The 13,173-nt window shown below is 40.4% G+C and overlaps 1 protein-coding gene across 1 annotated transcript; it reads right to left on the bottom strand.

Annotated features, from left to right (window-relative positions):
- Positions 1-2,391: 2,391 nt before the first annotated feature.
- Positions 2,392-11,741, bottom strand: rp1 (RP1 axonemal microtubule associated). Its single transcript, XM_087831675.1, has 3 exons — positions 11,049-11,741; positions 8,867-9,026; positions 2,392-8,480 (listed from the first exon to the last, which is right to left on the bottom strand). The coding sequence occupies exons 1-3, from the start codon at positions 11,739-11,741 to the stop codon at positions 2,392-2,394; spliced, it is 6,942 nt and encodes a 2,313-aa protein (XP_087687801.1).
- Between the last annotated feature and the right edge of the window lie 1,432 nt (positions 11,742-13,173).

Here is a 13,173-nt window from a genome sequence, read left to right as displayed (position 1 = left end):
CAGGTTCTGGAATTTTCAGTTACTTCTTAAGAACATAACTTAGCAGATACTGTTTATCTGGTGTAGATTTTTTTGTCTGTCACTTCTCCAGTTTAGGGTCTTTTTTATGCTTGAGTGATTTATAGTTTAGTCCTAAGTGACTTAACAACCAAACAAACAAAACCAAAAGTCCTCTGAAAACGGTCAGGCTCAAGAACTTTGAAAGACCTTCACAATGCCTGTAGAACTATTCACCAAGAACACTTTAAAAGTTAAAAGAAAGTCTGGCTCCATTAGAAGCAACATATAAAAAAAATAAGACTTTTGCACAGTACTGAACATTATCGGTTTTAGCGATGCTGCCTGTTTTACTGCTGTTTTTAAGCTTACCATTGACTTTTCTGTCAATGGTAAGCAAAACACATAGAGCAGGCATGTGTGCTCATTTTGCTTCCACTGGATACCTTTGAACCATGGTAACAACAGAGGAATTAAAGTGCAAGGGCTATTATCCAAATCTCCATAGTGACTGACAAAACCCTTGGAAAGTATCCAGAATGGTCACTTTGTAAAGACCTCTCTCCCCCATTCTCTTTGTCTCTGTATTTCTTTGTCTCACTCTGTGCTTGTGTGTGTGTGTGTATGTGCGTGTCCATGTGTGTGTGATTGCAGGGAAGGGTCAGGGTCAGGGACAGGGAGCGGAAACACCCACACACACTAATAGGATTTCCCAGCATTCTCCCTTCACTTTAGCATAAAATCATCATGTGTAGCCTGTCAAATATTTAGCATGTAAATGTCGAAATGAATTATCCCTGTTCAAATTACCACCTGCAGTCGTCTGGTCAGACTTGTTTCAAGGATAAGATCCCTCTGGTCACGCATATTACAAGCTAGCCTGTCAGTGACGATCACATCAAGTGTCACTTGCATATGCCTGACTGCATCAGGGGGCCATTGCTGACACCGAGTGACAGCTGCAGATGACTCGCACTCTCCTCTGCACCTTCACCTGCCTGAGGATGAGTGAGACTCAAATAGTGTACACGGATTAAAACACAGACTTAAAACAACAACCAGTAGATAACAATTTTGTATCCAAAATCAGGCTATTGAAGTACGTCTTTTAATAGTTTAGAGGATAAACGGAGTAATGTAAGCCTACGGCTCATTCAAAATTCACGTTTCACTTAGTTGTAACCAAAGTCAAATATCACCAGAGTCCAGAGATGCTTCTAGGCACTCAACACAAATAGGATTATTTTCACTATTTTATAACTCAACCCTGAAAGTATTTTGAGGAGACAGGGATGAGTGTATATTTTTTGAGCTGCCTTTTTTAACCCCTACTTATAACTGGGCTACATTAGTCAATTTTCTATTTGAGAGAATAACATCCCACAGGCGTTTGTCACCTAAATCTTTCTAAAAAATCAAGCTGACAAACTCACAGACTGACTCACTGATGTGATGATTGATTGACTGACTGGGTGATTGATTAGGCGATGGATAGAGTGGTAGACAGCCTAATAAAACCACCAAAAATAATCTCTTCTGTTTCCAAAACTTCTCCACTGTGGACGTGTGAACATGTAAACACAGGCTTTAAACACAGGTACACCTTTAATAGAGATAGCAATGTAAATTAAATATTGACTGTACATACAACATTTCAACTCACACCCAAAGAAGGCACATAAAAAAAAGTTAAAACTCAGAAATGAAAATGTTCACTTTTCTATCATTGGTTATCCTGATGACCACTTTAACACATCCTGATATGTTGATAAAATAAGAAAGCATTCAATTATTACAGAACCAAAGCAACAGTATCAGTTTTGTGTTCACCCAATCAGTTTCACTCCTTTGTACTCTATTTTTGGCCTCAACCAAACCCTAAAGTAAAAACCCAGTACTACAGTAGTCCAATTCACTGTCTCATAAAGTAGCATATATCCTGTTGATTAAATGAGCCCGGGTAAAAAACCTATAACTTATAGATTTTTTGCAAATAAATCAGTTCTTTAATCTAAAAAGATGAAACAGCTATTAGAAATAAATGTTCTGGACAAACCCAAACCAGCAGTAAAATAATACAAGCAATGAAATCTGCTTTCTATTACAGACTGAGTCTTTTTTTCATTTCCTGTATGATGTTCAAGAGATTTGAGGGAGAAGAAAAATAGGTCTTATTTGTTTACATTCTTCTATCCTATCAAACACTACCTGATATTCAGCACCAAAAAATATTGTAAATTTAGACTTTTTTTCTTTTTTTTCTGTATTCAAATGCAAATAAGAGGCACAACTCTCATGGTTCATAATTATTTACAGATAAAACAACAATTTATTCAAGTTGCATGACATTAAACAACAAACACAGTCGATACTAGCAGCTGATTCTGTTAAATATCATAGTATGGGGCAGTATTGGCCACATCTCAAATGCAGATTGTCCATTGAGTCTTGTGCTTGTAGTACATGGCTTACGCCACCAGATGTCCTACTTGGCTGTGTCACAACCGCTGACTCGCCCTCGGGATGAACTTTTCTGTCTGGGATTCTGAACTCCACTGACGCAAAGGAAGACTGACTGCCATTTTTATTTGCCCAGGTTTTTGATGTGTCAATAGTAGGAGACACCTTGACACCCCTGCCTCGAGCACTGCTTTTAATACTTGAAGCATCTAAAAAGGGGTCCGAGTCGCTACCATGTGGCAGATTGTAGTAGATGCACTTTGGAGTCGGAGGCTTCGCCATCTCCTCGAGTTCTGATGAGGATATGGCTGCAAGGGGACTGTGCTGAGTTTTGAAATGGGGCGGGGAATCGTCACTAGTGTTCTCCTGACCTGTGTCTACGGATGTGCTGTCCAAATTGTCGTACATTCCCAGCGAGACTGGAGGAGATTTTCTTATGAGATGGTTCTCCTTCAGGAGCCATCTGCCTTGATCAATCAAAACCCCATCAGCTGAGTTTTGTGAGACAAAAGAAATGCACTGTGCAGCCTGTGTGGTGGCTTCACGATCTGCTTTTAATGAGCTTGCTGCACTGAAGTAAGAAAGATCCGCCCTTGAGGCTTTAGTACCTGAGTCACTGGAACTAGGAAAGGTTCCTGAGTTACTTGCAACAGACAACTTTGAGCTAGCCAGTTCCAGATTTGTCCTCTCAGCTTGGACAGCTGAATGTGTATAGACTGGAGAAGTTTTCTCTGAAGCCTCTTCTCCACTCTGTGACATAATATCTACAGAGTCCTGAGTTCTATAGCTGCTGCTCTCTGATGTTTCTGGTCTGTAATCAGATAAATCAGAGGTGCTCGGGCTTGGCAGGCATTTTAAGCCATATGAACGGTCTTTTCTGCTTTTCAGAAGAACACTTTGCTTGGTTTTTACAACCTGAGCATTATCAGGCTCTATCCTAATCTTCCCATCCTTGTCATATATGAATACAAGCGAAGCAGACCGGAGGGCATAGTTCACAAAGTTGAGTAATTCCTGGGATATTTCCCCTGGATGGGATAAACTGCCACTTCTTTCTGTAAGCATCTCTCCTCCTTCATCTGTTTCAGTAACCGTGTCTGTTCCGTTACCTTTGTCATCAGCGCACTGACCTTCAGAAGAGTATTTGCTTGGGGATTCAGTGCCTTGGTTTTTTTCCTGGTCTAATTTCTCTTGTGACTCCTTCTCTTCATCATCCTCCCTCTCCTCTTCATCTCCAGTTTGACCTGCTGTCAGATTTTCATCCCTCTCTAACTCTTCTCCACATTCTCTCTCTTCTGCTGATTCTTCCTCCTGACTACTTTCTGTTTGCTCCGGCTCTCTCATCCTGTCTTCAGCCTCATCATACTTTTCATCTTCTGTGTCCGTGTCCCTTCCTTCGTCTACCTCTTCCTCGTCTGTTGTTGTCCTTGCTCTCTCATCCTCTGTATTTTTAACCACAGAATCTCCACTACCTTCCTCCTCATGTTCTTCATCTTGTTCTCTCTCTTCTTCTACCTCCTCCTCCTCTTCATTGTTTCCCTCACTAACCTCTTCTATCTGCTGTGTTTCCTTTTCATCCTCAACTTCTAGTTCATTTCTATCTTCATTAAATTCTTCCATTTCCTTTTCATCATCTGCATTTTCACTAACACTTTCCTCTGCATCTGTTGCAGTAACTGCATTTATTTCCGCTTCCACCTCCTCTTCCTCATCTGCCTCAATACCATCCCCAATTTTCTTTTCCTCATCATCAGATACCTCAGTACCTTCCAGTAGTTCCTGCTCTACATCACCTGTAACAAGATGTAACTCTTCATTTTCTTCCTCCTCCTGTTCTAATTCTACAGTTACATTTTCTACTCCACCCCCTTTACTTGTCTCTTCCACATTGTCACCTTCATCTTCTTTCTCCTCCTTATACCTCTCCTCATTTTCCCCTCCATCACTGCTTTTTTCCTCACCTTCCTCGCAAACCTTCTCATTTATCTTCTCTTCCTCCTCTGCCTCCCCAGCACCCTCTCTCTCATCTGTTTCTTCAGCACTATACTGAGTTGGGTCCTCATTCATAAAATCCTCATCTGTCTCATCAGCCTCTTCTTCCTCTCCTTCTCCTAATTCATCCCCCAGCTCTCTTTCATCCAGTGTCATCTCTTCCTCCTCTTCATCTGTCCCTGCTCCTTTCTTGTCAAGAGATTGCTCATCACTCACTTCCTCTGATTCTGATTGCTCTGGCTTTTCTTCTACATCTTCCCCTCTTCCCCTATTTTCTTTTTCAGTCCCTTCACTATCAGCCTCTGTGTCTGTTCTATCTCTATATTGCTGGTTCACCTCATCTACTTCCTCTGTTGTTTCCTCTTCATCTGTCCCTTGCTCTTCTTCATCCACCCCTGCTTCTTCCTTATCAACAGACCCCTCTCCACTCTCTTCATCTGATTCTGATTGCTCAGACTCTTCTTCTCTGTCTTCCTCCCTTCCTCCATCTTCCTTTTCAGTCCCTTCACTTTCATCTTCTGTATCTCCACCCCCCTTAATATTCACCTCCCTTTTCTCCTCTAGTTGTTCCTGTTCTCTACTTTCTTCTTCTTTTTTCACCTCCTCTCCATCTGTCTCTTGCTCTTCTTCATCCACCCCTGCTTCCTCCTTATCAACAGACCCCTCTCCACTCTCTTCATCTGATTCTGATTGCTCAGACTCTTCTTCTCTGTCTTCCTCCCTTTCTCCATCTTCCTTTTCAGTTCCTTCACTTTCATCTTCTGTATCTCCATCCCCCTTAATCTTCACCTCCCTTTTCTCCTCTAGTTGTTCCTCTTTTCTACTTTCTTCTTCTTTTGTCTCCTCCTCTTCATATGCCCCTCCCTCTTCTTTATCAATAGATTCTTCACTACTTACTTCCCCTGATTTTGCTGCTTGCTCCTCTTCTTCCTCTTCCTCTCTTTCCCAATCTTCCTTTTCAGTCGTGTAACAATCATCTTCTGTCTCTTTTGTATCTTCATCTTCCCTCATCTTTACCTCTTTTTCCTCCTCTAATTGTTCCTCTTTGCCACTTTCTTCTTCTTTTGTCTCATTTTCTTTGTCTTTTAATAACTCTTCTTTTTCTGTCTGTGATTCTTGGGTTTCACTAGGCTGCTCTGACTTGCTTATTATTTGTCCCTGTTGGGTATAAACTGCATCAGGAGTGTCTTCAGTTACACATCGACTATCAGACTCAAGTGATTGTTTTGTTTCGTCGTTACAGTCCTGAACAAATTGCTCTAAATCTTCCTCTGAGTCTGACTGGTTTCGATCAGTCTCTACACACTGGCTCTCTTCCACAGGGTAAAAAGTTCTGATTGTCGAAGCGATCTGTTCCCTGAGGTCTTGCGGCATGCTCAGCTCCTCCATCAGCTCATCAATGCCCGAATGCTGTTCCTCAAATGCATCGCCGCCTTCAGAGACGACATCTAGCGCAAACTCAGTTTCTGACACTTTGGGAGAAAGGGGTTCACTTTCAAGCCTTTCCCTCAGAATCTGGAAATCCTTCCAGCTCTGTCTTAAACGAGAAGATGCTCTGCTTTGCAAATCAGTCAGACTTGCTCTCTGCTCTTCCTCGTCCTCGATGGCCGAAATCTTCTGCAGGGACTCCATCATTAGCATCGCCTCTGACTTGGTTCTTGATATTTTATCCTCTCGTGCTGTGGAGTCTATGAGGTGATCTCTCAGAGTCATCACTGACAAGAATGACAGAAAGGCTTTACACGACGAGCCAAACACTGAGGCTACTTGTGTCGGGAAATCGGGAAGGCTGTTAGATTTTTCAAGGTTGGATGCCACGTTGGTGTCAGAGGCTCTTCTGATGCACTGAATGGATGAACAGAGTTGTTGCAGGGCAGGCTTTATCTTTGCTTTGGGACTCAAAAAGTTAGATGGTGAAGATGTTTCATCGCCAGCTGGACAGATGGCCTCTGCAGATTTGTGTGGCCTCAGTCTGTTCTCCTGATGTTCAAGGTCAGCTCTGACATTTGGCATAGAAACACTTAAACCTTGTACTGTTGTTAGTTCTTGGTGGCTAAGAGGAACTGATAGACAAGATGATGATCCCTTTATAACATAATTGGAGGATGGGTTATTTTCATCAAAATTAGTATGGCATTCATTCTTTTCATCTGATTCAGAATCTCCGCCTATCTGAAATATAACCTTTGTTCGAGGTTGTGTTTCCTCTGTGATCACCTCCTCTGGATATGGCACTTGGTCTGGGGTGACTTTCTCCAACCAGTTCTCAACATATTGGTGGATCTCGGAGGGCGAAGGATCGAGAGAAGGCATCGAAACAAGCGGTTTTGTTGGTGATATTCCACTTTCAGGCATGGATTTTGGCTTGCTAGTTGTCTTTTTAGTAAGAGATTTGTTGGGTTGCAAAATGTCTGACATGTTCTTTTTCATTTGAGGCCTTCCAGTTGGAGTATTTACATTGTGGCCAATATCGCTAGCAGCTGGTTTGCTTGTGTTTTGTCTCTGTGGTGCTGTTCTAACTAATGATGCTGAGCTCTTTGTTGGTGTTTTTTCACCTTTATTGGATTTCTTAGATTGGAGACTTTCTGCTTTCTTTTCTGCTCCTTTACTCTTTTGACCACTTTTAGCACTTTCAGAAGAATTCACCGTCCTTTTTCCCACACTGGCCTTACTGCTTATCTTGTCAGCAGATGAATGCTTGCTATCTTTTGAGGGGCTGATTAGGCTTTCCTTCGGTTTTTTATCCGTGTTACTTGTTGAAGTTGAACTCTTCTGACTCCTGCCAGACGTAGTCATCTTTTTCTTCGTCGTGCTTTTTGGAGTGTTGTCTAGTTTTACTCTCTCTAGAATTTGAAGGTTTCTCTTGGTTTCGTTTTCACTCGGTGAAGACAGATTGTTTGTATTCTCATGTGTCAGAGATACTGGCTCTGATGACAGTGATAGCATCTCCTCTTTCTGCCTTTGCAGTGAGTCAGCAGTGGGTGGCTGCCAGCTACAATCTATATCACAATCATTACTCGATGAATGAGGCCCTGAGTCAGTCGACTGTTTACTTTGTGGTGCCGGAGGGGAGCCATGTAAAGGAACGCCATCTACACTATATTCCTGATTCGCGAAATAGTTGTCATAGCAGCCTTGGGTCTCATAAATATGCATCACAGTCTCTCTAAACTCCATCCCATTATTCTGTATCTGAAGGACCTCAGCAACTCCTGATGACCTGATGGAGGAGGGGGTGCATTTGTTGCTCATTCCTGCGGATGCTGTTTTGCGAGGTTTTGGGATGGGTCTATTGCTGCTACTGCTGTGTTTGACAAGGCAGTATCCCTCCGTTGTTTCGCCATCGGCTGTCCTTTCCACATAGGAATAATGTCCCAGCATGCTCTCTTGCACCCCTGACTCTGTGACCCTCTTCACACTCTCAATAGACGCCTTTTTATTAACATGTCGAGGACCAGGTGTGGGAGTGCGTTTGACACTTTTTTTCGCTTTTCTCGTAGCTGTTGAAGTGTATCCTTCACATGTTCGCTCATCATTAAAGCCGACGCCTTTTCCAGCTGCAGAGGGAAAGTTCTCCTCTTTCGTTTCTTCCTCGCTGATACTAGAGGAGTCTTTGGGAATGACATTGTTCGAGTCAGGGGAGCGGTTGCCTGACTCAGAAATTGAGGCACAAGCTGCCCTCTTGCTAAGGCTGGTGCGGCTGAGTGTGGTTGTCCAGTGGAGCATCTCCTCCTCCTTAATGGTCAGACGAACTTTCATCTCCACCGTCATGCTGCCATCTTGATTCACGCGGAAAGACTTTTCAATGTCATCATCGTGAGGTACGATGCAGGTTTGATGCACGTTATCTTCCCTGCCAGTTCCGGACATCTCCATAGATGTGTGATGCTGATTGGCTTCTGCTTCAAATAGTCCATTGTGGGGATGCAGGTGGCCATTTTGAGACTTGTTTATCTGGTTCACAATATATCGCTCTGATGACACGGAGAAGTTCCTCGATCCTCGTCCGCTCGAGAAAGACTTTTTCTTCTCTGCTTTCAGAGGTGTTTGGAGAAGAGATGGGACAAAAAAGAAAGAAAAAAGATCTTGGGTCACGTAAAGATTTTGCAGTAGTGCTTCAAAGAATAGAATAGCAGAAATTATAATAAGCATGCTTATTTGCTTTCTTCACTCTCATATCTTTCTTTTGAAAATGAATCCGGACAACAACAAAAAATCTACCATTTTTATTTTATACCATTGTTTTGGTATAGAAGTAAACAAGATACAACGTGAGATTACTCTGTGCTTTTTTAAGAGATTTGACACTTCAAGGAAAAGATTTTATAGATTCAAACTTGCATACAGACATGAGAGAGGAATAGAATAACAAAACATAACATATTTTCTTTTCCCCGTGGCGTAAACTAACACTTACGTGCTCTAGGTTGTAACATTGAGGGTTCAGCAGTTTCCAGGAACATGGCCTGTGCCATCTGGCCTGTTCTGTGAAAACTATAGTTTGCTAATCTGAAAGGCTCGTTGCCCGCTGCCACAACAACTCCAGAGCACAAGATAAGAGCAGCAAGACCATCAACCTAAAAGAGGAGAAATGAGATTGACATTCATCATGGGAAACCGCAGATTTTCTTCATCTAAAGCATTATGAATGCATCACTTACTCTGTATGTGACTATTCTAAATTATGCACTTCTGAGCTTTTTCTTTGAATAACACGATTTCAGTCTGTATTTTATATCCCTTAAAAACTGCCGAAAATTAGATTATTTTATTTTTGCGTCATTCCTTCTCAAATCAACACTGGTTTTCTGTTTGATCGTCTCAGATTTGCATATTTTACACACATTTTATGGTACAAAGGTTAAACATGTAGAACAAGTCCAGTAAAATTTTAGCTTTAGCCTCCTAGGACCTGGCGTCCACATATATGGACATCACATTTTGGGTTATTTAGATCAAAATACTCAATTTTGCTCTACAAGGGCCTGATATCCACTTACGAGGACATTATACTGCTACTGTTCTATTGAAATTTTAAACGAATATCCTCATATGTGGCTTTTATTTTTCTTAGAAACACAAATCAGGTTTAAAAAAAATCTGGTAATTTTTTGTTTATACATTCATCAGGTCCCAATATGCCCAAATATCAAAGAGAAATTAAAATGCATGCCGTGGAAAAGTTCGGGTCTTAGAAGGTTAAATATAATTTTTTTTAAAGCGAATCATCAACCTATTTTCATGCCATCAGAGGCGACGTTTGAACACAAATATCTCGAAGATCAAAAATAAAAGCCTAAAATTTTCACTCTTTTTTTCTTACCATTAAAATGAATCAAGATTTGTAACAGATACATCAAAATAATCTCTAATGACACACAGTGGTGTGTATATTTTTCATTTTCAAAACCTGAGTAACTCAATTTAAATATTTCTTGGCAAATAATCCTTTAATTAAAAAAACAAAACAAAAAAAACCATTTAAACTAAAAGACTTTATCCTCATCATCTCAAAGGTACTGAGAAAATTAATTTGGTACATTAAATGTCAATGGAATAATCGGATGTTTGGGTATCTACGATTGCGTGACAACTGAGAAGACTCCACTGATCAGCTGATCGCCTGACCTTGTGTCGTGGTTTATAAGTCTGGCAGAAGCCCAAGTTGCTTCGTCAAACACAAGCACAAGAGTAAAAAGTCAACCTTAAACATGTAATTAGACTGAAAAAATGTGGATAACCACTTTGTAGATTTGTTTATATCTGTCTGTCTTTTTTTTTTCCATCCTTGTTTTGTGCCAGGCAGACACACCTTTGCTTAATATAGATTGAAGTGTCTTTGGAAAGAAAGTAATATACTTACTGCTATACTTAGAAAGTATAGTAAGTGGAAAACACAGGTCTCACACAGCAGGGAGCCAATTTAAAATTCACAAAAACATTGCTCCTTTAAAACCCACATAGACAATGAAAAATGCATTTCCAAGTACTAAGCCTATGTGCTTGTGTTATCTTTGGCTGTTATAGTTAAATATTCGAACCATCAAATTCTATCTCCTTTCTCTTCTCGTAAAACTTTCTTTTAGAAATCACCTACAATCCTGAGGGAATTGCACAAATTTATTTTCACTGATTGCAGAGTAAGATTAAAACGAAATGTAACTGCGCTACATTTACTTAAAAGAAAAACACCCTACATTTGTCGGTATCTATCTGAGAACAATACTAGTAGGTGCATAGCTGGATCTGTTTCTATCCAAACACACACCTTTAGACAGATTTTTTCCTCGCTGAGCTCCTGATCTAACAATGTGGGTGAGGAAGGTGTGGGTGGAGGGAGACACCTCTGTGGCTCCAGTGGAATGAACTGTGCTCTGTAAAACTCACGAGTGATCCAGTATTTCAGAGATTTAAATCCCTCCATCCCTTTTGTTCAGAAACTAGCAAAAACATCTGGTTTGTAAAGGATAAAGACTGAAAACGTGGACAAACAGCAACATGTAGCATGTAACACTGATGACATAAAGATTTATTTTGGAAATTTTACCCATTTCACAGGACTAGTGATGATTCCTATTTTCAGTTTACCAAGAACTTACTCTTCTGCCATCTGTAGAGTAGAGTTTCAGCACTGGGAACTGCAGGATCTGCGATAGGTAATCCAGCAATGCATCAAATGTTGGAGCTGTTCTTCTCTGCAAAACAATTGTGCGTTTAACACTTGGATCCCTGTTCTTGATGACCATAAGCCTCTTTGGTGTCCGTACTGCCACTCTTTCAGTGACCTTTGCTGGCCTGATGGCTTCATTCTTGCTGCCAAACTGACCAAATCGCCGTCGTCGCCCTACACTGACCAGTCTGGTAGTATTCCAAGGTACCTGCCGCCGGTTCACTTCATCCAGGTTTATTGGCTTCACACGTTTCTGGTCAGAGCACACATAAGCACCTCCATCATGTAAGTCATCTAATGCCTTAACAAGGTGAGTCCCCCGGGGTGTGGTGATAGTCCTCACTCCAAATGCCAGAGGCACTTTCTTGGAAAGAACATCCAGTAGAGCATCAAAGGTCTTAAAGGTGCGGGTATTGATGACCATTCGATGCCCTCCAAACTGATAGTCACCGCTTTTGTAGAAACATACTCTTTTAGAAGCTGAAGGATCAGAGGAGAGCTGCAGGGGTCGGGAGGGTAAGGTCTGCCCACTCCCAGAGGACAGTCCCTGGGTAGGGGGTTCCTGGATAGGTGTAGTGCTCATACTGTCTGGAGGGAACTGAAAAGAGAACAGAGAGGCCATTTCAGTGTAGTGGAAGTCGCTTTTATCCTTTTTTTTCTCTAATTTGATGAAACCAAGATATATTAAAGTTGCTTATAATATAGACAATAAGATAAATAATACAATAATAATAGGGAAACTGCACTTTTGGCTTAGTGCAAAGGAGATTAGCTGTTTTTGTGAAAAATAATGAAAAAATAAAATAAATGAATATCAAACTACCGCAAACCATTTTCTTTAGAATTTTCTCACTGTGTAGGTTTTAGGATGCATTTACGTTGTCATGAGTGAAACTAAACTGACTGCAAATGTACATAAAGAGGGCTGCAGAATATAATCATTTTTCCTGAGCAAATTCTGTAATCCATTACAGAGAAAGCATTTCAACTTTAATGTAAGGCGAACAAAGTAATAGAAACACCTCTGGTTATACTGCAACAGAGTTCAGTGTCATAAACTACACTACACTACATAAACTTCACAAATGCAGGATTTAATACAGGACAGTTAGACTGAATTATATTTAGCTAAGTGTACCCAATAAACTGGCAACTTTATTTAGATCATATTAATATGATAATACAATATAAACATTTGTATATTATAAGTCAATATAAACACTATCTAAAATTTAAAAAAAGACACATTGAAAGAGCACCATTTGTACTTCAGAGCCTTTGTTGTTCTCATAAATAGAAGATACATATATTAGTGTACAGTAAAGATCGCATGGAAATGATGATGAATAATATCTTATAACTTATAAACAGTAAACCAACAACATTGTGATCAGCAAGTCAAAGTGAATGTAAACACAGGCCCTTCACACCCCACCCATACATTAGATCAGACAACTTGAAACACATTAAAATGACTGACTGGATAAGTAAACATGCTGATAGATGAAACAAACAAACTCTTACCGGATAGTTCCCATTTTATCCTAATAATAACAGCTAAAACAACAGAAAGCGTATATCTGTTGCTCCTCTGAGCGCTGGTCAAAGCCTCTCAGCAGCGTTCGAGGGCTATTTTAGGACGTGCAACATCATGGCCAATTTGCCTAATCTTTGCTCACACTTAATCAGCACATAAGGCAGCAAAAAAGCAAAAATACATAGGGAGTGTACCACAGAGGACTAGAAAAGAAGGCTGTTATTTGTAAGGAAGTAAATAAATGATTATGTTATTGTATTAGAGAAAGTGTGGGATATACATGTATATATTTTTCAAATTATTTTGTATTATTTCCAGTAGGAAATCTCCATTTACAATACAGAAATGATCTTATTGGCCATATTTACCGGCGATAAGGTTTTCTCAGCCTTATTGGCCATAAATACCTCATCTCTCCTTTTCCTTATTTGCACTTAAAGACAAAGTAATAAATATTGGGTGACTCAGAGAAGGGTCTAGTAAGTACCAGAATAAGAAATAAATGAAGAAGATGGTG

This window comes from Neolamprologus brichardi, chromosome 18 (genome assembly GCF_056152115.1).
Source record: "Neolamprologus brichardi isolate AB-2024 chromosome 18, ASM5615211v1, whole genome shotgun sequence".
NCBI lineage: Eukaryota > Metazoa > Chordata > Actinopteri > Cichliformes > Cichlidae > Neolamprologus > Neolamprologus brichardi.
The sequence above is the reverse complement of the archived record's forward strand: the minus strand, read 5'-3'. Positions and strand labels throughout refer to the sequence as shown.

Excerpts from the sequence above, each read along its gene's own strand:
- rp1 (XM_087831675.1), bottom strand. The coding sequence starts at position 11,741 with ATGGCCTCTCTGTTCTCTTTTCAGTTCCCTCCAGACAGTATGAGCACT. Across the intron at positions 9,027-11,048 it reads ACTCTACAGATGGCAGAAGA|GTTGATGGTCTTGCTGCTCT; the intron begins GTAAGTTCTTGG and ends CTCCTCTTTTAG. Across the intron at positions 8,481-8,866 it reads AATGTTACAACCTAGAGCAC|AGAAGAAAAAGTCTTTCTCG; the intron begins GTAAGTGTTAGT and ends CTCTGAAAGCAG.